Raw genomic sequence first — 26,766 nt, forward strand, 5'->3', positions numbered from 1 at the left:
GCACCGGTAATAAACGCTGTCAACATGGGTATCTTGTTCAGTGATAATTCTCTACCTACATGGCTTCCAGGATTTGGAAAGACCTTTTATTTTACATAGCAATATTGTATATGTTTGTCAAAAATGCATCATTCCCAGCACAAGGTTTGCAAGAAACCCTGAATTCTTACATGTGAAAGGATCATATCTAAAGATACATTTGTTACTTAGAGCAAACTATTTGCTGAGGGGGTTTCCCGATATGCATTAATATGCACATATTAACTTTTGTTTAAGTAAGACTGACAGCCTGACTTCTGGAAATCTTATAAACAGATGTTAATTTATATAAGATCCAATACAGAGGAATACTCACTTCCTCTCATGTTTTAGTCTCTTCAGTTCTTCTTAAAGGTAGATTTCCAAACATAATTTTCAGTGGTGGAGATAACAGCAAACTGGTCAACATTTCATCTCTACAAATACTTTTTATCAAGTTCTGTTCAAATGAATCCATAGATTAACAGCCAATACATAGTGTTTACAGGATGCAATTACAGTACCCACTGACAAAACTCAGAGATAAGGAAAGACCCACTTCAGAACATAGAGCTTCACAAAATCTGAAAAGAAAGAAGCATCAGATCTCTTAAACAATCTGCACAACAATTTATTTGGGGAGCCTACTCATGAATAGATAGGATTTTCCTAAATGCAATGTTATGCATAGATAATCAGCGTTTCCTAAATGCAATGTTCTGATGGTGAACCATTAGACAAAAGGATCACAATAAGGAGTCATGAGCAGTGCTTAATTTGTGAAAGAATAAGAGCTGATGACCAAAGCTCTGCTCAGAAGCCAACAGCTGCTGCAATAAAATGATGGTTCGCCCAACAACGAGACAGCGTAGTCCTGAATTTACTTCTCTCTTCCATCCACTACCAGATGCTCTCTGCCCATTTATCTCTCTGTTGCAGGTTGCTGCTTTCTCTATTTATGGTGGTTTTTCCATCTTTCTCTTCACCCGTCTTTGCCTTTTGTTTGTTTTTCCCCTCTCTTGCTCTCAGTAAATGTCTCATGCAGAAAAATAAGCCTCATGCAGAACAATAAGTACTTATCCCCTAAAATGAGTGCACCCACTGGCTCAAATTAAGCACTGCAAAGTCACTGTCTATTTTCAAATAAAGTTTAATAAACCCACAGATTTCCATAAAACGGGATCTAATATTCTTTGGGGTTCACAGGCTGATGTGTTTTCTGGTCCATCATATGCAAAAGGCACCACTGCACCAGACTCACCTGGTTATAGTAGTGAAGAAACTCGCCAAGTTGATAGGCTAGAATTCGCCGCCGGTCCATAAGTGGGAGACGCCGACCCGGAAGAACCATTCTCAGGGACTGCTGGAGATTAGCAGCAGCTCTTTTCAGAAAACGCACAACCAGCTCCTGCAAGTAATGTAGAGGCACTGTCACCAGGAACTGATTATAGGGCCCAAACAAATAAGCATACTAATTAGCAAATACCATTCTCATTGGAGCAAAGTGACAAGATCAATGTTAATGTACTTTGTGGTCTTGGATACATGTGTATTCATTTATCGGGGCTGCTTTTTGAGAGGTTCATATTGCTTTGCACCCAGTTCAGTGCTCTAGACCAGGCTTTTGAACATGCTGGTTTATTGTTGAGAATGTGTGATATTTTGCCATTTTGGTAAGTCCCCACACAGTCTTTGTGAGATTTGTAGAGTAAAGGCGTTTTTGAAAAGCATGGATTCAGATCTTTCTAAGACGTGGATCATTGCTTCTCTTCCTCAATTCAGTTTATAGTGTATGAATTGGCTGTGCTACTTTGCCTAATATGTTATCCTTCCCACCTTCCATCTTGTTATGTTTAATGGCTATGTTCCTTAATTCACTGTCACATCCACTAATCTCCTTCGGTTGAAAACGCCTTTCCCTGTGAACACTTTCATTAATATTCAATGGCTCTGCTCCATTCTGATAGATCTCATGTACCACATTTTAAGGCCCTATCTTTCACAATCAACATTTGCCCTTTCCAATATTATGGCTGTTATACTTCACAGAGCAATTCTGCTAATACATGTCATGTATTCAATTTAGTATGCCCAAACAGCCATTATTTCATGGTGGCACTCCTTCATTCAATTGATGTACTACCCTTTCCCATATTTCATGGCTGTCTTCTATACTTACTACAAGTCTTCCAGCATTCCAAAGGTGGGGACATTCACTTACTGCACTTGCTTCATATGTGTGCTCTTTCACCGAGTACTCCTCTTCTCCTGTTTAATGGGTATGCCCATCATAACTTGTGCTCTCCTCTTCTGATGTGCTCCCCCTTTAAAATTCTGCAAAACACTCTTCATTGAGTGACTCACCTTTTCCACACTTCATAGCTGTCCTCCTTTCACTAAGAATTCCCCATTCCCAGCACTTACTAGCTCGGGTCCTTCGATGAATGATCCTCATTTCCACACTCCACAGCTGCGCTAACTTCAATGAGATTGCTCCTTTCCACTCGTCCACAAACGTGTTAGTTCAATGAATGTACCCCCTTCCCACATTCAATCCCTGCGTTCCATTCAATAAGGGTCCTCCATGATTCACTACTTTACTACTTCACCATGGTTCTTCCCTAGTCCGGGCTGCTGAATGAGCACTTGCACTAACTGTGCTTCCTAATCCTGCACTTTCAAAACACAGAACATAAAGCAAATACATTTGAAGCTTTAAGCATTGACGTTGACAATTCTTCATTCGGTTTTGCTAGTATGCCCTTCATGTAGGTGAGGGCACTGCTCCATTGGTGTCTGAAATTCTCCACACTAGCCATTGTCTAACAGCTCGATATTTCTCTGTGATGCATATTTGGGTAATCCCACCGGGAATTCTGTGGATCAGGGTGAGGACCTTAAAGGCATCGATGTCAAAGGTAGTTAGGAACCCTGTAGTATATTAAATTATGGCAAACTCCAGACATTTCTTTTAGGCTTATTGCTTTATAATTTTTGAAATTAGGATCCAAGAGATTTGTCAAAATAAAGTAACTTGATTTTATTTAGACAGTTTCCCTGAAGCATGTGTACTTTATGTTTCATTATCTGCAGTTAAAAGGTTTGGAGTATTAGGAAGGCTGATTTCTCAAATCAGGCAATTTGGTGTGACCTGCCCTAGACTCTGTTGACTGGTAAGGCACAATAGGAGGTTGATTATGGAGCTAATATAAAATATGTGGAATGATCTAGGCCCTGTAAACACGTCTTGAAGATATTTAGTAATGCCAGGTTAATTGGCCCAATTTAATGTATTGCATCACATGTAAGGTACTCTTGTGATGCAGCACAATATAGACCATAACAGAAGTTATAGATGCAGAGGGGCATGGCTAAGGAGGCCAAGATGGCAGATGCGGTTTGAGGGAGCTCTGCGCAGTGATCCCTGGATGATTATCCTTAACTGGGCGGCCATCTGATTCCTCAGTTGCTCATCGTAGTTGACACTGGGGAGTCGACTGGGCCACTTTTATGGACCGTTTCGGGCCCATGGGAGAGAACTTTTGATGGCGAACTGTTTCGGGCCACACTGCCCATTACCCGCATGGAAGAGCACGCCGCCCAGAGGGAGGTGCCTCAGGCTCTGCTTGCTGCTCCTGCGAATATACGCCTTTGCTCAGTTGTATTCCTGCTGTCGATCCTGTCTCAGGATCAGTGATCACTGGATGATCGACTGCAGTGGTCTGCCGCGTTGTGCCCGATTGGTGGCGGGGCCTTCTGCCCATTGAGGCCGCGATGCACCTCCTGATCACGGGTAGAGCAGGGGCAAATATTCCGACTTGCAGCTCTCTTTTTGTGGCTCCAGGTGAGTGCCTGCAAAATACTGTATTTCCCTGTGCCTGACTTGCAAATGCACTGGCACCAGGAATGGAGGCACGTAGGTCCTACAACCAAAAGCAATGGAATTCTAATATTGTGCGCCCAGTGGGGAAAGGAGAATTACCGAACCAAGTGGCTTTCCCCCCGCATGTTAAGTGGCAGCCACGCCTATTCCCTGCCGACTTGTCCCCTACGTCTAGGGGCTCCTGGTCTAACTCCTCTGAGGGAGCGTGCTTGGGACATATTGAGGAACATAAGTCCTGTGTAATTAGGCCTCTCTTGGGCCCTTCGTAAGCCATTGTGCAGACACTGTGCTCAGTGACTGGGGGGACAAGAGGTAGGGGGAAGACGATGGGGAGGAGACAGGACAGAGGCAGTTACAACTGTAACCTGCATGCACAATGACTGACCAGACTGATACAACAGCCAGCTGAAGCCTACTCAGTCACTACTACAAAAAAGTGGATTTCTGTGTTGGACTGCACATGCAGTGAGGTGTTGCAGTTCAATCTGACACTCCCAACCGCCTGCACTCAAGGTGCATCATTCTTCCCAAGTGACTTTCTTTGCATATACACTGCCTGCGGGCCTAACACCCTTTGGCTTGATCTCCATGTTTAAAAGTCCCCTCCTGGCCCAACACCCTTGTGGAAGGTCATGGAGACACATTAAGTAATATATGTGTTATGTGGTTAGGCCTCTCTTGGGCCCTACTTAGCCACTGCACGGAAACTGTATGCACAGTAACAGAGAAGCACGGGTCAGCACTGATCCTTGCACTTACAACACATGACCAGATTTCCACAACAGCCCACTAATACCTGATCATCTGCTGCTACATAATGGTGGGTTTCTGCATTGGCCTGCTCGTACTGTGAGGTGTCACGGGTTGACCTGACACAAGCGAGCCCACACTCTAGGTACACCTCTGCCCCTGCTGGATGATGCACTCCAACGGTCTTTATAATGGGGCACCTATGATCTGGTACCAACCCTACACACCCATGCCAGATAACACTGCCGCTTGGCTCCCAGCAGACTGTGGAAACCTACTGGTTGTTCTTCTGAATCAGACCCAGTCACAGATAAACTGAATGTGGTGCTAGCAGCTACATTACGATCCAGAGTATCATTAGAATCAAAGACAGATGCAGTTGCTACAGATCTTTCATTACTGAGATGACCATTAGAAATTATCGGGCAGGGTACATTTACATTTAACTGAACAATTGCTGGCAATTATCCAACCACAGGTAACAGAGGTGAAATCCCACCTCCACTTAAAACAGGAAAAGATCCACATGCTTGAAGACCATGCAGATGGTGCCGAAGGCAGATCACGGTGGAACAACATTCGCTTGATACAAAATGTAGAGACGATGAAAATATAGAGGGCTTTGATGCAGGGGCATACCGCGAAAAGTGGATACCTGGCTTTGTATCTGCGGAAGCACTGTCAGCTTTTTTCTCGATGGAACAGGCCCACAGAGTTCCGATGCAGCGGCCCCCTTTGGGTGTCCCACCCGACCCAATGGTGAAGTGTGAAGCGACCATCAGTGGTGCCCATCTCATATGCTTGGCTTCCTGAATCGCCAGGAGCTCACCCAGGAGTGACAAAGGGCACTGCAGGCAGCAGCAGATTTTCGGGACCCCGTTCTGCATTTCAATGCAGATGGTGACAAATCCAAAACTTCGGGGGATAAGGACTTTACCACATTGGAACTTTAACCCCGGGCTCTGATGTGATGCCCACAGTGATTCCTCAAACATCAAGTGACATCATCTAATTTGGCTGTTGATTTGATCTACACACATAATATCACTGTTTCAGTTTCCAATTTTAATGTACACTCTGAGGTGTTTACCCAAACTACACAGCAGCTCACTATGGTCAGGCTGGGATCCCCCAACTTAGGACCTTGCATTATGACTGCCAATAATATCGTCGCATAGAATGTTCTAGGTATTCACAACCACTCCCAGCAAATATGGGGTGTATTCATATGCTATGCTGGAGTCAGGCACACATAGCATACTTGCAAGAATCCCATATTACTGAGCTGGAGGAATCCAGACTGCAGAGGAGATGGAGGGGGCAAGCATTTTCCACCAATTCCACCTATGCCTGGGGGGGTGCAAGGGAGGGGGGAGTATTGATATGGATCAGGGTAGGGGTCCCTTTCGTTACCACTAGCAGGATCATAGAGCCAGTAGGACGCTACGTCCTGGTGCTGGGCCGGCTAGATGGCTGCAGTGTGTACCTTGAAGCAATTTACATCCCCAACGTGGAGCAGGTTCCGTTCCTTAACGCTTTGTCTACAACACTACCACAGTAGAGTGGAATACCCTGGTTACTGAGCAGGGATTTTAAAAGTGTAGAGTTGGGCCGCTCCTTCCCGCTCTTGCCTCGCATCAGCCACCTCTAATTCGCAACCCTTGAGCACATGGCTACAACACTGGGAGCTGTTAGACAAATGGGGTCAGCGTAATATCAGTGCCTGGGTATGGATAAGTTACTTGGCTGTAATCCTAGTTCTCTTCCAGGGGAATCCTCATCAAAGTCATAAGCACTGAATATTCCAGACAGCATGCAAGGACCCCGGAGTACATATTAAATATATATTATTATATATATATAAGTATTGCATAAAAATTGTACCTACATTTTATATATATATAAATATATATATATATACCCATTTATTTACACTTATCTACACAGCCTATATTGAAGGCTAAAAATGCCCAATTTACATAGAGTTTTTCTTTGATAAACATCTTACCAGACTCAAGCAATTCTGGAAATCAGAAAAGAGAGAGAGCATAAAATGCAAACACAGCTTTTATCGAAGAGAACACTGCAAGGAAATGCACAGGCATTGTTAGCCAATAGGTTGCATTAAAAGTATAACAAGAGAAAACTGACACTGTGCCTTTAAGAACTCGAGGACCTCCTATATCCCATCATGCCTCAGAGTTGACCATTAGGTCAGTACTTAAGCGTATGCACAACAAACACAACACACGTGACACAATACATACACCACAAAGGAAACAAAACAACAAGATACATAAAAATAGACTGTATTGCATAAAGCATCATTACACAAAAGATGACATGTATCGATAATACCCTGCTGCACGAGCAGTTGTCAGAACATTACACAGGTTACTGGTATTCTGCGAAAATAAGCAGTAGTCAGGTAAACACATAGGTTACTAGTAATACTCTGCAACACAAACAGTAGTCAGTTTGTCATTATCACCAAGAGCACACGTCAGAATAAACCTATAATCAGAAATGCCAAGACATCATCATGAATGCACCTGAAATGAAACATTCCCAAGAGAGCCTGTGTCAGGCACCAAAACAAAACAGTATATATCATCATCAGCTGGGCATGCCATACAAGTGTTCCTAAACAAGGCACATCACATATGTTCCTTACGGTGACATCACAGTGCGCGTTAGATAACATGTAATATGGTAATCCGACTGCAGCTTGGCCACAGGAACACCAGCCTGCCTATTACACGGTAATTTCCTGCAGCACCTTCGTGAGGACTGAGGGGCTTGCCAAGTGATTGGGACCTCCGTTGAGATCCCTTCCCCCGTCACTCAGGTAAAGCACACATTCCCCTCCCTTTTTCAGGTCAGCCACACCACATCTGCACGTCCTGTACGAGATATCGGGTGGTGAGCAAACCTCACCAAGTCACCCAAGGAGCTCCCATGCTCCTCCTAGAGTAAATACGGCGGTCTTCAGAGGGAGGTGGCCTCATTGGCTGGGGCTGTCCCTAGCAAGGCAGTGACGGGGGAAGCCCTTCGTGGACTTCCCCGTACAAAGATCTAAAGGGGATCCACTGGCAGCAGAGATGCGGCTCAACTGCCCGGGGACAGGAGGCACCTGCTGACTCTCTCTCGCTCAAGGCACAACAGTGATCCACACGGCAGCCATCCGTGTTTAAATATAGAGCCACTGGGGCAATCCTGGCCTTCCCCCAATCCCTGCTCTCCTCCTTTGGTGCAGCCTGACCCAGGGGACGATTCCGCGTAGCTCCTTTTGGCGGTAACAGGCAGTCTCCCCAGCACGTGCTGGAAGGCCTCTGTGTACCTCCTCCTGCCCTGGCTGAGCTGGGTCACAGTGGGAATGCACCAGCGTTGGTGCCAGCTTGTGCCCTGGGGGCACTAGTTAGCAAGCGCCTCGTCTGTGTGCATCAGATGGCTCCGGGGGCAATCACAGGCTCCCCCGTGCTCATTTGCAGCGGGGCTGGAGTCACACAGGGTCACCGCACCCACCCTGGCTCATGGACACTAACAACGTGCCCTTCTACATGCTGATCACGCAGTGGGTGTATTTCACAGAGAGGAGCTCAGAGAAGTGCCCACCAAGTGCCAGACTCTGTAGCCCACAACACGCTCACTGCGCTCTTTTCATTAAAAAAAAAATATATATATATATATGGGGCCTCATGCAGCATTCCTCATATACGAGGGGAGACCCTAAAGGCAGCGTACAACGCTTTCCACGTGCTATGACTGTATAGCCCTCCCCAGGCGCTGTATGTATTTTTGGCTGGACCAGGGGGCAGCAAGGGCACACCAATAGTCTCACACTGGCTCCTGGGAGAACACTTGTGGGTTGGGCTTGTGTTGGGGTGGGGGCAAACAAGGCCTAAAAGAAAAGCCAGCACACAAGACAAGGTCTGGTGGTGGTCCCTCCTTGTAGGGCCACAGTGCCTTGGGAGTCCAGAGTCAGGGAACAGTCTGGCAGCAGGGCAACATGCAGAAAAGCAATCCTGATGAGTCATTTTGGGCCACCCAGCAGACACCAGGCAGCAGGGCAACAAACAGAAGAACAGTGCAGAGGAGTCTTTTGTGCAGTCAGGCAGTCCCTCTGGCAGAGGTTCGGTCCCAAGTCCAAAAGTGCTCTACCCATGTGGGGGACAATCCCCTGTAATTATACTCATTTTGCGCAGCCTTCATTAAGAGGGAGAAGGTGTTCCAACTAGCCGGTTCCAGGGATGTCCCCTTTCTCCTCCAGCACCGGCTCCAGACATCAGCGCGGTGTAAACAAGCCCTTTGCGTGAGGCCAGGGCACAGCCTTTACAGATGCAGGTGTGCCCGACTCTCCCTCTCCCAACTCGGAAAGACCTTTCACTATGCAGATGCACTCTTATGACACCTCTACCCTCCCTGAGTATAGGCTGCCTGAGAAGTCTGCACAAAGCCCAGCTGTCACTCTGCCCCAGATGTGGATTGGAGTCAAGTTGCAAAATACCAGATTCATAAGCACAGAGAAATGCTCACTTTCTAAAAGTGGTAATACTATAATGGTAATAAACAATCCACCTACACCAGTAAGCATCATTTCTCACTACTGTTACAACCATACCAAGCACGCTTATGCCACCCCTCATAGATCGGACAATACCACTTAGACATATGTTAGGGCATTTCAAATGCAGTGCTAAGAGAGAGGCAGCACTCGCAGTAGTGAGAAATCAAATAGGCTATTTGTCACTACTAGGACATGTAGTACATAAAGACACATGCCCTACCTTTTACATACACAGCACCTTGCTCATAGGGCTAGCTTAAGCCTACCTTAGGGGTGACCGACATTTAGTAAAAGGGAAGTTCCAGGCCTGGCAAGTGAATTTAGATACCAGCCCCTGTGGCAGTAAACTGCCCACTCAGGCTCTGCGGTAGCAGGCCTGAGACAGATTTGAAAGGCTACTTCTGTGGGTAGCGCAAGCTGCGCTGCAGGCCCACTAGTAGCATTTAATTTACAGGCCCTGGGTATAGAGATACCATTCTACAAGGGACCTACAGGTAAATTAAATGTGTCAATCAGGTGTAAGCCAATCATACCAAGTTTAGAAGGGAGCGCTCATGCGCTTTAGCACTGATCAGCAGTGGTAAAGTACCCAGAGACATAAAGTCAACAAAAAGGGTCCGAAGAAAATAGGAGGAGAAAGGCCAAAAGTTTGGGGAACACTCTTTCCTGCTGCTGTGGAGGAATATGAAAAAAGTGTAGGAAGTGAAATTGTCTGGTTAATGTGGAAATCAGCACCACCATGGGAAGAAAACTCAGATGAGTTCTCATCACCACCCTGTTGGCATGAACACGGTGTAAGGCTCTTTGGAACAGAGAACTTGAATCTCGTTCACTCTTCGTGCCAAAATGATAGCTGCCAGGGAAGCAGTTTCCCAGATAAGGTGTTGCAAGAATGCTTTGTGTATTGGTTCGAAAGGTGGATCCACAAGTTCTGAAAGCACCATAATTCAATTCCCAAGGAGAAGGGTTGCAGATGGGTGGAAACACCTTTTTTCAGACCCTATAAAAATCCTTTACTATAGGTATCTGGAAGAATGATCTCTGTGTAAGGGACTTTCTGTAAGCAGTCATCGCTGCTAGGTGTACCCTAATTGAGGTAAATCATAGCCCAGATTTCGCTAAATGGAGGAGATAAGGTAATATTGCTTTTTCCTCACCTAGGATGGGATGGAAACCATCCTGAACACCCCACATGAAACCTTTTCCATTTAAAAGCGTAAGAATGCCTGGATGATGGTCTTCTGGACTCTCTAAGAATATTCATGCACACCTGCGAGAGATCTTAATGTCTATACTGGAGGAACTCAGCGAGGGAAAATTGGGATGGAGAATCTTCTCTACGAATTTGTAGAGGAGATCTGGTCTGCACGACAACCTCCTGTGTGGTGTTTCCGACAGTTGGAGGAAATCTGGGTACCACAACTGACAGAGCCATTTGGGGCTATTCGGATCATTCTGGTCCTGCTCTGTACAGTTTGTTGATGTCTGCTGGGATCAATGGAATGGGTGGAAAGGCATAAAGAAACGGCCTGGATTGGTCTATCAAAAGGGCATTCCCCTTTGTTCCTGGTCAGTAGAATCTGGATGCGAAGTCTGGGCATTTTGTGTTGCCCCCATTCCCGAAAGATGTCTTGAGCAACGTCCTTGTTTGGAATCCAGTTGTTAGTTTCTGCAAAGTTCCGACTTGGGTGTTTTGTGCACCTCACAGGTGAATGGCAGATATTGTTAGGCCCTTGGCCAGTAGCCACTTCCAGAAGTCTTGTGCTTCCAGTGATAGAGGACTGGAGTGAGTTCCTCCATGTTTATTTAGATAATGCATTGTGGTTTTTATAGTATCTTTGTATGAGGAGAGAATTTGTTTTTATGGATGGATAAAAGGACTTCAGAGCTGGATGGAATGTTGTGAGTTCCAGCATTTTTATGTGATACAGCTGCTCCTTGTCTGACCATAGGCCCTGAATTGGGAGAAATCTCGAATGAGCTTCCCAACCCTGGAGGGAAGCATCCATGAGAAGAATATGTGTGAGAAGTTCCAGGTGAAATGGGACTCCTAGCAGAAGGTATTGATTGTTCATCCACTACTTGAGCAACTGTCTGGCATCTTTTGGTATGACCAATGTGTCGTCCCACAGGTTCAAATACTGAGACCATTGATCTTCTAGCGCTTGTTGCAGCGGCCTCATGTGTAATGTGGTATTGGGGACAATGAATATGCAAGAGGTCATCGACCCCAGCAGTGACACTGCTTGCCTGGCCAATAGACAAGGAGTGTGGAGGAGAGTGCAACATTTCGTGTTGATTGAGGATAACGTCTCCTCCGAAGGATACACTCTTGCGTGTTTTGTGTCCAGAATCACTACCAGGTGGTGTAGTTTTTGAGTCAGTATTTTTGTGGACTTTTTTGATTTGTAAGTCTAGGTTTTGCAAGATTTTGTGGCAGATCTGATAATGCTCTTGTGCAAGCGCTGAGTAGGAGCTTTTGATCAGCCAGTCGTCTTAGTATGGGTAGACAAATATTTTCTTCATAAGATGGAATGCTGCAACTACTGCCATGCACTGCAGGAATGTGCAAGGTGCTGACTTGAGCCTGAAGTGCTTAGATGCTACTTTGAGGCGGAGAAATTTCCATTGTTTCCTGATTATCGAAATGTGGAAGTAGGCATCTTGGAGATCGCTGGTACACATCCAGTCCCCCTGATGAAGTTGGGGGTAGATCTGGTTAAGCACTAACATCCTGAACTTCTCTTTGCGTATAAACTTGTTGAGAAGTCTTAAGTCAAAGATGGGCCTGTATTCTCAATTTGAGCCTTTTTTCATTACCAGTAAATAACAATAGTATATTCCTAGCCCTTCTTCTATGGCTTCCTTTTGGAGTAGAATGGTTACTTTGTTTTGCAACAAGGCTTGTTGACTATATGATGTTTTCTCCAGTGGTACGACAGGGGGAGGGGACTTGGATTTGAGTAATCATTTTGAACAATATTCAAGACCCACTTTTTGTCTGTTATCTTTCGCCACTCGTTCAGGTGTTTGACAATACTTCCCCCCCCCCCCACCAGACTGGGGAACGGAGAAAGGGGAAGTGAGAATCGATTGCATTGCAGGTGTTTTGGAAGAGGATGTTGATGGACAAGAAGATCCTTTTCCTCAAGCATGGATGGTAATGTGATCTAGCTTGCTGTTGTTGTGGTAGCCAGTGAGGGGTTTGAACCCTCTGATAGTAAGGTCACTGATCGTAAAGCCTGAACTTGCAATGGAATTCCTTTCTTTTGTCTCGCCCAACCACCTTAAGCGTATCCAGCTCAGATTTCAGCCTGGCCATTTCGTCATCTGCATGTGTGCCGAACAGCGAATTACCTGTGAATGGCAGGTTCAGTATTCCTTGTTGGGCCTCAGGTTTTAGGCCTGTAAGTCAAAGCCATGAGGCGCGCCGGGAACAAATCGAGTAATATGACCCGCAAGGTCAGAAGTGTCCACAGCTGCACTAATCACCTGGTTTGCAACCAGACCATCTTCATGTAGGATTTCCTCAAAATCTTGTCTATCCTCTTTCGGCAACTTTGCCATAAACCTCGACAGAGTCCCAAAGTGATCTTTCATGTCTTACTAATACTACGGATGCATTGGCCACCTTAATAAAGGATGCAGATACACCACACATCTTTTTGCCTAAAGAGTTCATTTGTTTGCCATCCTTGTCCGGAGGAACTGTTGACGATGATGCTACCAGATGTGCTTTTCTTGCGGCGGCGATGATTACAGAATCTAGTGGAGGTTCAGATTTCAAGAAAAGTGGGTCTTGGTCAGTAGCCTTGTATTTTTTAAGTACACATGATGGCACAGCTCGTAGAGAAGCTGGAGTCAGAAACATTTGCATCCCAGACTCCAATAGACCTGGGACCAGAGGAAGGCTAGGTCTCACTGCAGTTCTGTGATGAAGCGTCTCAAATATGACAGATGCTGACGAGACATGTGCAGGTATGTCAATGTTCAGCTATGCAGCTCCTTTAATGAGAACATCATTGAAAGTAATGAGGTCGTCCACCAGGGAAACCCTGCAGGAGATGAGACTGACAATGCTGGAGAGTAGTCTCTCACCGATGACTGAGATGTAGTTGAACAAGAAGGTGTTCTAAGCTCTTTGTCAGACCTGGACCGATGAGACCTACGAGATCTGGAAGATGTGCTTCTGTTAGGTGTTCTAGATCTCAACCTTCGTCTCTGAGGAGTCCGAGACTGTGATCTATATCTCTGCGGACTCTTAGATCTTCTTGAAGATCTTGCCTGTGTCTGAGGAAGAGTATTTGGAGATAGTGTAGCCGGAGGAGTACGTTTTGGTGTCGGTGTACGATGAGAGACCCTAGATATTGATTATGTTGGTGAATAGTCCAAACATGGACTCTGTTGAGGTTCGCCACTTTTTCTGAGGGATCCAAGCCCACATGGAGATAGGTTAGTGACTGTAGTCTGTCCCCCAACTGGGGAGTCATGACTGCCTTAAAGCTGCAAAATTGAAAGTAAGTTCTGCGGAGTGAGAGTGACTTCTCAAAGTTGATCTTCTATCTTTCAACGTCAATCTAGATCTTTCTGTTTGACAGGCAGCATGCTCTATATTCCACACTGTTGACGAATGTCTCAACAGCAACGTTCGTGGTAGTTCTACTGGAGGCGCATGTTGTGTTGACATCGCCCCAGGTTTCGGTGAATGCCTTGACTTTGAATGCAGAGACTTTGATGTGTGCTTTGACATCTATCTTTGGTCCAACGTTGATCTGCCGGACAGCGAAGGTTGGTGTCTCAACGTCGACAATCTGCGCGACGCCAAATGAGTGGACGGCAAATGTCTTGACTTTGATCTTGATGGGGCTGTTGGCGTGTGTCTCAACGGTGATCTTTCCTACGCTGTGTGGTTCGATATCAACAGGGATACTGCTGCTGACGGAGAACACACAGGTATTTCCCTTGAAGTCGATTACTTACCTGCCAACGGCGATGGGGAACATCGTTTTTCTTGTAGTTTCTCTATTTTTTCTCTGTGTGATGATTTTTCTCAAGAGGAGAGCTCTTTGGAGGAAGCCTGCGACTTCTAAAGGCCACTTGAGGGTCCTACCTTCCCTCTCTCCTGAAGGGCATGCAGCTTAATCTTCCCCCTGTCCTTCAAAGTACTTTTAGAAAACCTCCAACAGTGGTAACATGTTTCTGGACAATGAGAAGACGGAAGACAAACAATGCATACTGAGTGTGGATCGGATAGCACCATCTTTTTGCCATATGAAGGGCATTTGATGAAGAGAGTTGGCATAATGTGACTGATAAAAATACTTTGTTTTTAAGTTCGTAAAGCACTTAAAAATGTATTAAGTGAAAATGTTTTACTTCTGAAGAGAATTTTTGAAAAAGTTGTTAAACTGTAGAGCTCAGTACTCCAGGATCTTCACTGAAAGAGACGGAAAAAAGAACTGACCTAACTGTCACCTTTGGGGCTTGATGGCATACAGGAGGTCCTGGGGTTCTTAAAGGCACGATACCAGTATTCTCTTGTTATGTTTTTAATTTAGCCTGTTGGCTAACAATGTCTGTGCATTTCCTTGTCGTTTTCTCTTCAATAAAGACTGTGTTTGCATTTTATGCTCTCTCTTTTCTGATGTACAGATATGCTTGAGTCTGGTGAGATGTTTATTAAAGAAAGACTCAATGTAAATTGGGCATTTTTAGCCTTTAATATAGGCTGTGTACATGTTTGTAAACACACACACACATTCATATATTTTATATATATATATATATATATATATATATATATATATATATATATATAAAGTGTCACTTACCCAGTGTACATCTGTTTGTGGCATGTAGTGCTGCAGATGCACATGCTACGCATAGCTCTTCCGACATCTAGTGTTGGGCTCGGAGTGTTACATGTTGTTTTTCTTCGAAGAAGTCTTTTCAGAGTTGCGGGATTGAGTGACTCCTCCTCTCGGTTCCAGTGCGCATGGGCATCGACTCCATTGTTTTCCAGTAGAGGGTGATTGAAGGAATGATAGATAATAGAAATACAAAGAGATGTCCATGCAAATGTATATACATATGTACAAATGTAAAACTTAAACGACTACAGGCTTCCGGGGAGGAGGGAGGGTGCATGTGAATCTGCAGCACTATATGCCGCGAACAGATGTACACTGGGTAAGTGACATTTTCCGTTCAATGGCATGTGTAGCTGCAGATACACATGCTATGCATAGACTAAAAAGCAGTTAGTCCTTCCAAAAAGCGGTGACTAGCCTGTAGGAGTTGAAGTTGTTTGAAATAATGTTCTTAAGACAGCCTCGCCTACAGTGGCTTGTTGCTGTGAGAAAACATCAACATAGCAGTGTTTTGTAAATGGATGGGGAGTTGACCATGTGGCTGCTTTACATATATCAACCATTGGTATGTTTCCTAAAAATGGCATTAACGCACCTTTCTTTCATGTAGAATGTGCTTTAGGAGTGACCAAAAGTTGTCTTTTTGCTTTGATATAGCATGTCTGTATGCATCTAACAATCCATCTTGCTAAACCTTGTTTTGATATAGGATTGCCTGTATGTGATTGTTGGAAAGCAACGAAAAGTTGCTTTGTTTTCCTAAAATCTTTAGTTCTGTCTATGTAGTACCTAAGAGCTCTTTGAGATCTAGTGTATGAAAAGCTCTTTCTGCCACAGAGTCTGGCTGTGGAAAGAAGACTGGCAATTCCACTGTTTGGTTGATGTGAAATGGAGATACTACTTTTGGTAGAAATTTTGGATTTGTTACTTTGTTACTGTACAACTTTATGTTTGTGCACTTGGAAAAAAGGTTCTTCAAGAGTGAGTGCTTGTATTTCACTAACTCTTCTTAAAGAAGTAATAGCTACAAGGAAGGCGACCTTCCATGTTAAAAATTTAATTTGACAAGAGTGCATGGGTTCCAAAGGTAGTCCCATGAGTCTGGTAAGTACAATATTTAAATTCCACGATGGAACAGGTGGTGTTCTAGGTGGAATAGTGCGTTTTAATCCTTCCATGAAGGCTTTAATACCAAGAACTAGAGAAGTATGTTGAATAGTCTGAAAGTATGCAGATATTGCAAAAGGTGTTTCTTGATGGATGAGAAAGCCAAATTTGATTTTTGCAGATGAAGTAAATAGCATACAAAATCTTGTATAGATGCTGTAAGTGGATCAGTGTTTTTAGACTGACAGTAGTAGACAAATATTTTCCACTTGTTTGCATAGCATTGTCTAGTAGTAGGATTACATGCTTGTTTAATTACTTCCATACATTCTGGTGGAAGTTTTAGGTAACCAAATTCTATGACTTCAGGAGCCAAATCGCTAGATTGAGACCATTGGGTTTGGATGCCTTATTTGGCCTTTGTTTTGTGTTAACAAATCTGGTCTGTTTGGGAGTTTGGAATGAGGTACTACAGACAGATCTAGGAGTATTGTGTACCAATGCTGTGGTGCCCATGTTGGTGCTATGAGTATCATGGTGAGTGACGTTTGACGTAGTTTGCTGACTAGAAAGGGAAGGAGAGGGGGAAAATCGTAAGCAAATATCCCTGACCAATTGATCCATAGAGCATTGACCTCGGATAGGGGATGTGGGTATCTGGATGCAAAGTTTTGGTATTTTGCGTTTTTGCTTGTTGCAAATAGATCTATGTCTGGTGTTCCCCACCTTTGAAAGTACTTTTGAAGTACTTGGGAGTGAATCTCCTGTTCGTGTGTTTGTTGGTGCTTTCTGCTTAGGACATCTGCCAGCTGATTGTCTATCCCTGGAATATATTGTGCTAGTAAATGAATTTGATTGTGAATTGCCAATTTCCAAATTGTTTGGTCTAGAAGGCACAGCTGAGATGAATGTGTCCCGCCCTGTTGGTTGAGGTAATACATGGTTGTCATGTTGTCTGTTTTTATGAGAAAAAATGTCTGTTTGAGAAGAGGTTGAAACGCTTTTAGGGCAAGAAACACAGCTAGTAATTCTAATTGGTTTATGTGTATCTGTTTCTGTTTGACATACCATTGCCCTTGAATGGTCTGATTGTTGAGTTGAGCTCCCCAACCGATCATTGATGCATTTGTTATGATTATGGTCTGAGGCACAGGGTCTTGAAATGACCGCTCCTTCATTAGATTGCTGCGATTCCACCATTGAAGGGACATATATGTTTGGTGGTCCATCAACACTAGATCTTGAACTTGACCTTGTGCTTGTGACCATTATTGTGAAAGGCACTGTTGTAAGGGCCTCATGTTTAGTCTTGCATGTGGGACTATCGCTATACAAGATGCCATCATTCGTAGAATCTTCATGATAAATCTCACAGAGTATTGTTGATGTGGCTGTATGAGTGGTATGAGATTTTGGAAAGCTTGTATCCTTTGTATATTTGGACAAGCTAGGGCTAGTTGAGTATTTAGGAGAGCACCTAGGTAAGGTTGTACTTGTACTGGTTGAAGGTGTGACCTTTGGTAGTTTATAGTGGGTGTGCAAGGTTTCTATCACGTAACGAGTGTGTTGTTGGCATTGTGTAAGATTGCTTGATTTTATTAGCCAATCGTCTAGATATGGAAAGACATGGATGTGTTATCTTCTTAAGTAGGCTGCTACTACTGCTAGACACTTTGTGAACACTCTTGGAGCTGTTTTTATGCCAAATGGCAACACCTTGAACTGGTAGTGTTTTCCTGCTATGACAAGCCTGAGGTATTTTCTGTGAGCTGGATGGATGGGTATGTGGAAATACGCATCCTTGAGATCTAGAGCAGTCATGTAATCTTGTTTTTGTATTAGTGGAATAACATCTTGCAGAGTTACCATGTGGAAATGCTCTGACAGGATCTGTAGATTGAGGGGCCTGAGGTCCAAGATGGGCTTGAGGGTGCCGTCTTTTTGGTAAATCAGGAAGTATAGTGAGTATATTCCTGTTCCTTGTTGAGAATGTGGAACTAATTCTATGGCTTGTTTTAATAGTAGAGATTGTACCTCTTGTTGTAACAGAACAGTATGTTCTGGGGACAAATTGTGATATTGTGGTGCAATGTTTGGAGGGGTGGAGATTAATTATAGGCAACAGCAATTGCGGATAATTGATAATACCCAATTGTCTGTGGTGATATTTTGCCAATAAGGGTGGAATCGCTATTGCTGTAGCCTTCCCCCCACAGGAGATGTGTGGAGTGGAAGGGAGGAAAGGAAGTCACTGTTTAGGTTGTGTTGCTGTCTGTATAGAGGTTTGGAATTTACCTCTATTCCTGAAATATTGACCTCTATAGTATCCTCTAAACCCACCTCGTTGATATTGGGTTTGTTGTCCCTGCTTTGTTTGGGAGGTGGAAGCATCTGAGGATTGTGGCTTGAAGCCTCCTCTAAACTGTGGTCTCCGAAAGGATCCTCTATATGGGGTGTTATATAAAGCGCCCATTGCTTTCGCAGTATCTTAGTCCTTCCTCAGTTTCTCAATAGTGGTGTCTACTTCTGGGCCAAAGAGGTGCTTTTTGTCGAAAGACATATTAAGTACTGCCTGTTGAATTTCTGGTTTAAAACCAGAGGATTGCAGCCATTCATGTCTTCTAATTGTGATGGCAGTATTTACACTCCTTGCAGCTGTATTGGCAGCATCAAGGGCAGATCTTATTTGATTACTGCTGATAGCTTGTCCCTCCTCCACCACTTATTGTGCTCTTTTTTTATGCTTCTTTGGGAGATGCTGTATAATATCTTGCATTTCGTCCCAATGGGCCCTGTCATACCTGGCTAGAAGTAACTGAGAATTTGCAATTCTCCACTGATTTGCTTCTTGTGTAGCAACCCTTTTCCCATCTGCATCAAATTTTCTACCCTCCTTATCAGGAGGCGGTGCGTCTCCTGATGACTGGCTGTTTGCCCTCTTTTTTGCCGCACTGACAACTACTGAGTCTGGAGGGACCTAATGAGTTATATAATCTGGGTCAGTAGAGGCAGGCTTATACTTCTTATCAATTCTAGGGGTGATAATCCTAGCTTTTACCGGTTCATTACAAATTTGGTCTGCATGTTTAACCATTCCTGGTAACATTGGGAGACACTGGTACCTGGAATGAGGAGAAGACAGTGTGTTAAATAAAAATCCTTCTTATAATGCCTCAGAATGCATGGTTACTCCATGATAAGCTGCTGCCCTAGATATTACTTGGGTGTATGCAGTGGTGTCTTCTGGAGGAGAAGGTTTTGATGGATAAATGTCTAGATCATTGTCTGGGATGGGAGCAGGGTCCTAGAGGTCCAATGGGTCTGCTGTATCTCCATGTGAGTATAAAGAACATGAAGGAGAAGGCAGTGGTGGTGGGCTATTCTGAGGTGAGAAAGAGCTGTGGAGATTGAGGAGGAGAAGTACTGAGAAGAAGTGGCTTCTCCTTTTGTTTTTGCACCTTCGCTGGTGGTTGCACAGAGTCTAGCTCCTCCTGGAAAGCCAGCTTTCTTTTGGTTTTTAAAAGAGGTGCAGTGATGATTATTCCCGTCTCCTTATGAATACGGATTCTGGATTGTCTCTCATCCATAACCTGTAATATTGGTTCAATCTCAGGCTCTTCCTCAGAAGTCTTATGAGATTCCATGATTGGCCTTGTAATTTGTCTTAATTTTTTGGAAAGTCCTTGTTCCTCTGTATATGAGGTATTTTTCGGCTTCGAGGTGTGTAGTTTTTTCGGTCCCGAAAAAGTAGTCGGAGGTCTCAGCTCCAAGCCGATAGCTGAATTTTCAACTCCGAGGAATGGGGTATTTTACTGGAGTCTGAAACTGTGCTTTTAACAGATTTGCTCGACTCCGAAGTGGACGGAGGAGTGGCCTTTTTCAGCGCCGATCCCGAAGTAAGGTCGCCAGCAGTCTTTTTTCGGGCCGAACCATGGCCTTCCGGCAGTGGTGTACCCGGGGCCTTTGAATGTTTTTTGTGCAGGGGTGTAGGGCAGACGTACTCAGATGCTGGCCAGCTGTGATGGGTCTGTTGTCTTCAGATTCCTGTTCGGAGTCTGTGTCTCGGATGGAGACTGCTGTCTGCACCTGCTCTTCCTCCATGACGTCGAGATGTTCGCTGCTTTTCAACGCCATTTGGAGTCTTCGGGCTCTGCGATCTCTGAGGGTCTTCTTTGATCAAAATGATCGACAGGCCTCACAATCTTCCTCCCAATGGTCTGGAGAAAGGCACAAATTACAAACCAAGTGTTGGTCTGTATAGGGATACTTCGTGTGGCACTGAGTGCAGAATCGTATTGGAGTCTGACCCATCAGGCTTCCCACGTGGTAGGCCCGAACAGGGCGCACGTGCAAAAATTAAGGTTCCAACGGTACTACCGGTTCGATGCTAGATGGGAAACGCAATCGAAACAATACTGACAAATAAGAAGGTTTTCTGAGGTTTTCCAAATTGAATTGATGAGGATCCCCTGGAAGAGAAACACGTTTTACTCTTATGCGCACGGACCCCATGTCCTTACAGGTAGATTTGTCTGCAACCACAGTATTGTTCTTTATCCAGTATTGGATCTTTCATAAATTCACATGCTTGAATCTCTCGTCGTTGAAGTGGGAGTCCCACAGTATACCATAAAAGCATTAAGTAAAAATTTCCATAGGCTATATAATGCTAGCAAACTCACACATATAGCCTATCCATGTCCTTTTGTAAAAAGAACCAAACTTGACTCATGACCAATCAGGCTCCAGCACCCTATAGAATATTCCCCAAAGAGGCTCATTCCCTCAGATTTTCTACTGCACGTCATGTGAAGGGAGTCTCCCTGAGGTCTGCTGAGTTTTTTCCTCTCAAGAAAGATTTTTCTTCAGAAATATGTCTGATTCTTCCAGAAAAGGCCTTTTCCGCCCTTGTAAGACCTGTGGCAAGAAAACGCTGCATGTGGATGATCCACATAAGGACTATTTATATTGCTTACATCCTGTGTATCAGGTAAAAGATTGTAAGATATGCCACACCTTCTCTGCTAAGACCCTTAGAGACTGAGAGGGAAGACTGTTAATCTGGTTACAGGCTAAATCCTGTACTTCTGGTAAAGAGAGTAAATCAAAAAGTCCTCATAAAAGGTCCAGATCTGCAGACCTGGAGCAGGCTGAAAGATCCAGAAAATACCACAAGAAACACCATAAGGAGGCTTGCAAAGACATTCAAAGCTCAATTTCATCTGAACAATCCCCTCCTTGTCGCAAAAAGGAGTCCTGTCACCGTTCTCCTTCATCAGAACCTTCCACTTCTAGAAAGGTTTCTCTTAAATTCAAGCTGACGACAACAATACTGTCGACGACAGCGACGATGACACTACCGTCGACGACAACGGCTGCCACAGCTACCATCTACACCGTCGTTGACTGTGACCACATCGATGTCTGTAATAAAGGCTCTGATTCCTTCTGTTAGAGTCACGGATAAGTTGCATCCGTTGTTGGAGCCGTCGACGAAAGCGGCTCTAGAAAAGACCTCCTCGTTGAAAGGTACATCTACGAGAACATCGACGGCAAAGGCACCGTCATCAACACCATCATCGACAAGAGCATCGTCGTCGACGCCATTGTAGACGAGAGTACCGTCAACGACATCACCGTCAACAACACCACCGACTAGATCGTTGCTGATGGAAAAATCGTCGACAAAGCCAATTCCGACAGGACCATCATCGTCGACATCATCAACGATGCCACTTGTTCCTATGAGTCAGGGCAGCGTGATCCCGATTTCCTCTGGATCTCCCACCCTTCAGGCCTCAGTGAAAATGACCACGATGTCTAAATCTACTGTTTACATCACCTAGTAAGGTAACAACCGTACTTCCTAGTCATCTGCTAGACTGGGAAGAGTCAGATGAAGGGCCTTTTGGTGATGCGCATAGTCCATCCCAGTTGCATGTCAAGTATCAGGAAGAGGAAGATGAGGATGAGTACGAGCAACAGTACCAATCTTATTATTCTCATCAGAGATTATATTATGAGCCTTTACAGCAGCTGAGAGACACTGTCCAAATGCCTGCTTCTCTGATTCAAGATTTGCAGTCTATGTTGCAGGACTATGAGAGGAGGTTCCCAACCGCAACTGAGACACAGCCGCCTCTCCCTTCCTCTCCTGCTACACCAAAAAGTATATCTCCCCCTCCCGCAACTCACAGGCTTACACAACAGTATACAATAGCTGCCCCTCATAGAGATGACATCTCCTCGTTGGAGGATGAAAGAGAAGGAGAGATAGCAACACCCCAGCATCCTAATGATGAAAGGGGTGATTACTTAGCTCCTACTCCATCGCCACCACTTCCTCGTCCATCAGATTCTCCACCGTAGGATATAGGAGGTTTTCATAACTTAATGGATAGGGTGGCCACATGGTTTCATTTACCAAACTCTGTCTCGCAGTCGGAATGCTTCCTCCATGACTTCAAAGAACAGGCAAGAAAGTCGGTGAGAGCAATTTCAATCATAGACTTTATTTGGAGTGAAGGCATTAAGATTATGGAGAATCCAGCTACTGCTCCACCAGTTCCACAAAAGCTGTATAAGAAATACAAGGCTACACAGGACTCTTCAGCGTGTTTAACAGGGCATCCTAAACCAGATTCGGTAATTTACCAAGCCGCCCAACGGCGTTCTAAGAATCCGTCAACGCCTATATCAACTCCTCCAGGCAAGGAAGGCAGGCGCCTAGAGAACGTGGGCAAGAGATTCTCGGCCAAGTCAGCTATAACTGTCCATGCAGCCAACTCTTTCGCAGTTTTGGGTTGCTCTGATCGCCAGATGTGGTCTGACATGAACGTTTTCTTAGAGCTCATTCCTGAGAACAAGCAACCTGAGGCACGAAAAATTCTGTAGGAAGGAGAACGTATCTCAGAAGAGATCAGTGACTGCGCTCTAGACATAGACCCCACAGGCTTTCGTCAGCTGGCAGGAGCAGCGGTATTGTGCCGCCAGGGATGGATGAAAGCAACATCTTTCAGGCCAAAAGTCAAGTCTAGGATATTAGATATACCCTATGACAGAGAGTCTCTCTTCAGCAAGCATATAGATGAGCTCCTACAGGCATCAAGACTGGCAAGGACACTGCTTGGTCTCTGGGTACCTGGCAGTACAGGAAACAGCCCTTTCGGGGATCCAGGGGTAGGGGTTTCTCTACGTTTCGTGGCTCCTACCATAGGCAGGACCAGCAGCCCCAACATAGACTGGCCTATCAACAGACTTACAGGCAACCATCTACGGCCTCCTACACCAAACAAGGTGGGAGAAGAAAAAAGAGCTCTCAAACCCAGGATCAACCCCGCAAACAATGATCCTTGTCAGGCACCGGCTACGCTTCCACATTTTCCACAGTTCCATCAGGTGGAAGCGAACATCTCGAACTACCTTCAGAATTGGAAACACATAACATCGGACAGATGGGTGCTGGATATAGTGGCTCAAGGTCAGACGCTAGAATTTATACAAAAAGCACCACACGATCCGCCAGGAAAATCGCATCCACTTCATCTTCACTTGCTGCAGCAAGAGGTTTTCTTAATGCTCTCCAAAGGGGCGATAGAGGAGGGCCCTGTGCACTACAGGGGACTCAGATTCTATTCCCGGTTCTTTCTAATAAGAAAAAAGTCGGGGGAATGGAGACCAATCCTAGACCTCAGAAAATTGAACAAGTTTCTAAAGCAACAATCCATTCGTATGATCACACTGTCGGATATCCTGCACCTGCTGAACACTGGAGATTACATGACATCGTTAGATCTCCAGGATGCCTATTTCCACATACCGATAGATGTAAAGCATAGCAAATATCTCTGCTTCACTATGGCCAGTGCCCATTATCAATTCAAAGTCGTCCCATTCGGCTTAAAGTCAGCGCCAAGAATCTTCGGGAAATGTCTTGCTCCGATAGCAGCTTTCCTCCGCAACAAGGGTTTTCAAGTCTTACCATATCTGGACGACTAGCTAATAAAAGCTCCTACATCACAGCTGGTGTCCAAAGCTACCTGCCTGCCTAGGTCTATTTCACAATCTAGGTCTGACAGTAAACTTCCAAAAACCGTTCAACGACACGCAAGATAGTCTTTTTAGGTGCGGAACTCAACACCATCAAGAGCAAGGCTTATCTCTCAAGGGCGCAACAACAAAAACTGGCCAACATGGCTATCAAGGTCTCAAAAAGAAGGTCCGTTTCAGTTCGGACATTCAAGTCACTCATAGGCATGATTTCCTCATCGATCACCCTAGTCCACCTAGCAAGGTCGAAAATGAGACCATTACAGGAGGAATTTCAGCTACAGTGGACTCAATCTCAAGGATCCTTCGATGATTCAATCAATATGACACCAAGAATGGTGGAGACTGTGCGGTGGTGGTCCCAGACCGATCATCTCTCTCAGGGATTGACCTTTCTGACTCCAATGACAGATTTCATTATCACAACGGACGCTTCATTGGAGGGCTGTGGCGGTCATCTACAAGACATGTGCATTCAAGGGAAACGGTTGACTGCGCAGAGAAAACTGCATATAAATCTGTTATAATTAAAAGCAATTTTTCTTATACTCAAAGCGTTCCTTCTACGGATTGCAGGATCCTCTGTGTTGGTCTGCACAGACAACACTACAAGCATGTTCTCCGTAAATAAACAGGGAGGAGCAAGATCTCTTTCCCTCTCAAGAGAAGCTCAATCTCTTTGGGAATGGCTCACGCGTCACAAGATTTGTCTGAGAGTGGAACACCTGCCAGGTGTCAACAACGCCCTTGCAGATTCTCTCAGCAGGATGGATGACAACTGCCACGAATGGGAACTATCAGAGGGAGCTAGACAACATCTTTCTGTGCTGAGGACGGCTAACCCTAGATCTTTTTGCCACCAATCAAAACACCAAATGCCAATTTTACGCCAGTCTGTACCCGCTCCCAGGGTCGTGGGGGGGGATGCCCTTTTGATGCGATGGTTCGGGATCTTTGCATACGCTTTTCCCTCCTTCCCATTGATTCCCAGGCTTCTGAAGAAAATGAAATCAGAGGGTTGCAAGCTCATACTCATAGCACCAAAGTGTCCCAGACAGTATTGGTACACGGAACTCCTTCGCCTATCAGTGGCCAATCCCTTACGTCTTCCCAGCAAGCAGACCTTCTAGCGAAGAGTCAAGGTCAGATATTCCATCCAGCATCTCTCTAATTGCATGCTTGACTCCTGAATTTCATGAATTTCAGGGCATGAGCATCGATGAAGAATGCAAAGTAATTTTGTCTAGGGACGAGCTGACAGTACAAACAGGACTTACGGGCTCAAATGGAAAAGGTTTTGTATCTGGTGCCATCAAAACAATTTGCATCCGTTAAAAGTCTTGCCAGAGCAAATTATATCATACCTTCTCACTCTGTCAAAGGCTGGGCTTCGTCATGCATCTGTTAAAGTCCATTTGGCTGCTATATCATCTTATAGACGCTCTGCGGATACGCCCGCTCTTGGTTCATCCAGATTAATCAAACAGTTTATGAAGGGTCTGTTTCGCACTTTCCCTCTGGTGCGACCACCTCCACCCCAATGGCATTTAAACGTAGTTCTTTCACAATTAATGAAAGCCCCGTTTGAAACTATTCACAGAGTAGAGCTGAAATACATGACCTGGAAGGTAGCAATTCTACTGGCTCTGACGTTCACGAGAAGAGTCAGTGATATACAGGCCTTTACCATTAAAGAGCCCTATCTTATGTTTTCAGACGACTTTGTCTTCTTCGAACAAACCTGAGATACATCCCTAAGGTGCCTTCATCGTTTCATTTGAATGAACCAGTGATATTAAGAACCTTCTTTCCGAACCCATCAACGGTGACGGAGAGGACTCTCCACACACTGGAAATCAAAAGATGCTTGAAGTTCTACCTTCAGAGTACTAAACAGCTCCGGAAGACAGACCAGCTCTTAGTCTCATATGCCCAAGGCCGTCGGGGTACAGGAGTCACTAAGGCTCGATAGCTCGTTGGATTGCATCCGCCATCCAGTTTTGCCACGCAAAGGCGGGAAAACCATTAACTAACCACCCGAAAGCACATTCCTCAAGGGCGATTTCCACATTGGCTGCTCTATTTCAAGGGATCGCCTTTGACAAGATATGTCAGACTGCAACGTGGAAGACTACGCACTCTTTCTCGCAGCATTACTGTCTGGAATCAACACAAAGAGCTGATTCTTTTGTTGAACAGGTGATCCTACCTCATCTTTTTCATTGAGGTGAGTTTTTTTCCTTAAATGAGTATGCCTAATTGTACATGCAATAAGTTTAGAATTCCTATGCAATTATTGTTTGACATGTTTTACTTTATATGCGTAGATATATATATAGGTACATATATATATGTAAATATATATATATATATATATATACACATACACATATATATATATATATATATATATATATATATATATATATATATATATATACGAACACTTCTTTAGGCGTTTCTCTCCCTGCACCTGAACGCCAATGGTGCTTGAATCGGACGCGCGCCGCCACGTCTATATA

General features: G+C 44.6%; 1 protein-coding gene and 1 long non-coding RNA gene across 6 annotated transcripts in view; one reads left to right on the forward strand and one right to left on the reverse strand.

Moving 5' to 3' along the window:
* The window catches only part of TTLL5 (tubulin tyrosine ligase like 5), an 899,574-nt gene that overhangs the window by 545,200 nt on the left and 327,608 nt on the right, over window positions 1-26,766 (reverse strand). For all 5 annotated transcript variants that reach the window (XM_069208446.1, XM_069208447.1, XM_069208448.1 and 2 more), the window contains one exon: window positions 1,280-1,426. In XM_069208446.1, coding sequence (XP_069064547.1) covers window positions 1,280-1,426 — 147 coding nt within the window. The remainder of the gene's footprint in view (window positions 1-1,279; window positions 1,427-26,766) is intronic.
* Window positions 1-26,766, forward strand: part of LOC138260193 (uncharacterized) — a 331,452-nt gene that overhangs the window by 28,314 nt on the left and 276,372 nt on the right. The gene's annotated exons all lie outside the window — the stretch shown is intronic.

The sequence above is a fragment of the Pleurodeles waltl genome, chromosome 9 (genome assembly GCF_031143425.1).
Source record: "Pleurodeles waltl isolate 20211129_DDA chromosome 9, aPleWal1.hap1.20221129, whole genome shotgun sequence".
NCBI lineage: Eukaryota > Metazoa > Chordata > Amphibia > Caudata > Salamandridae > Pleurodeles > Pleurodeles waltl.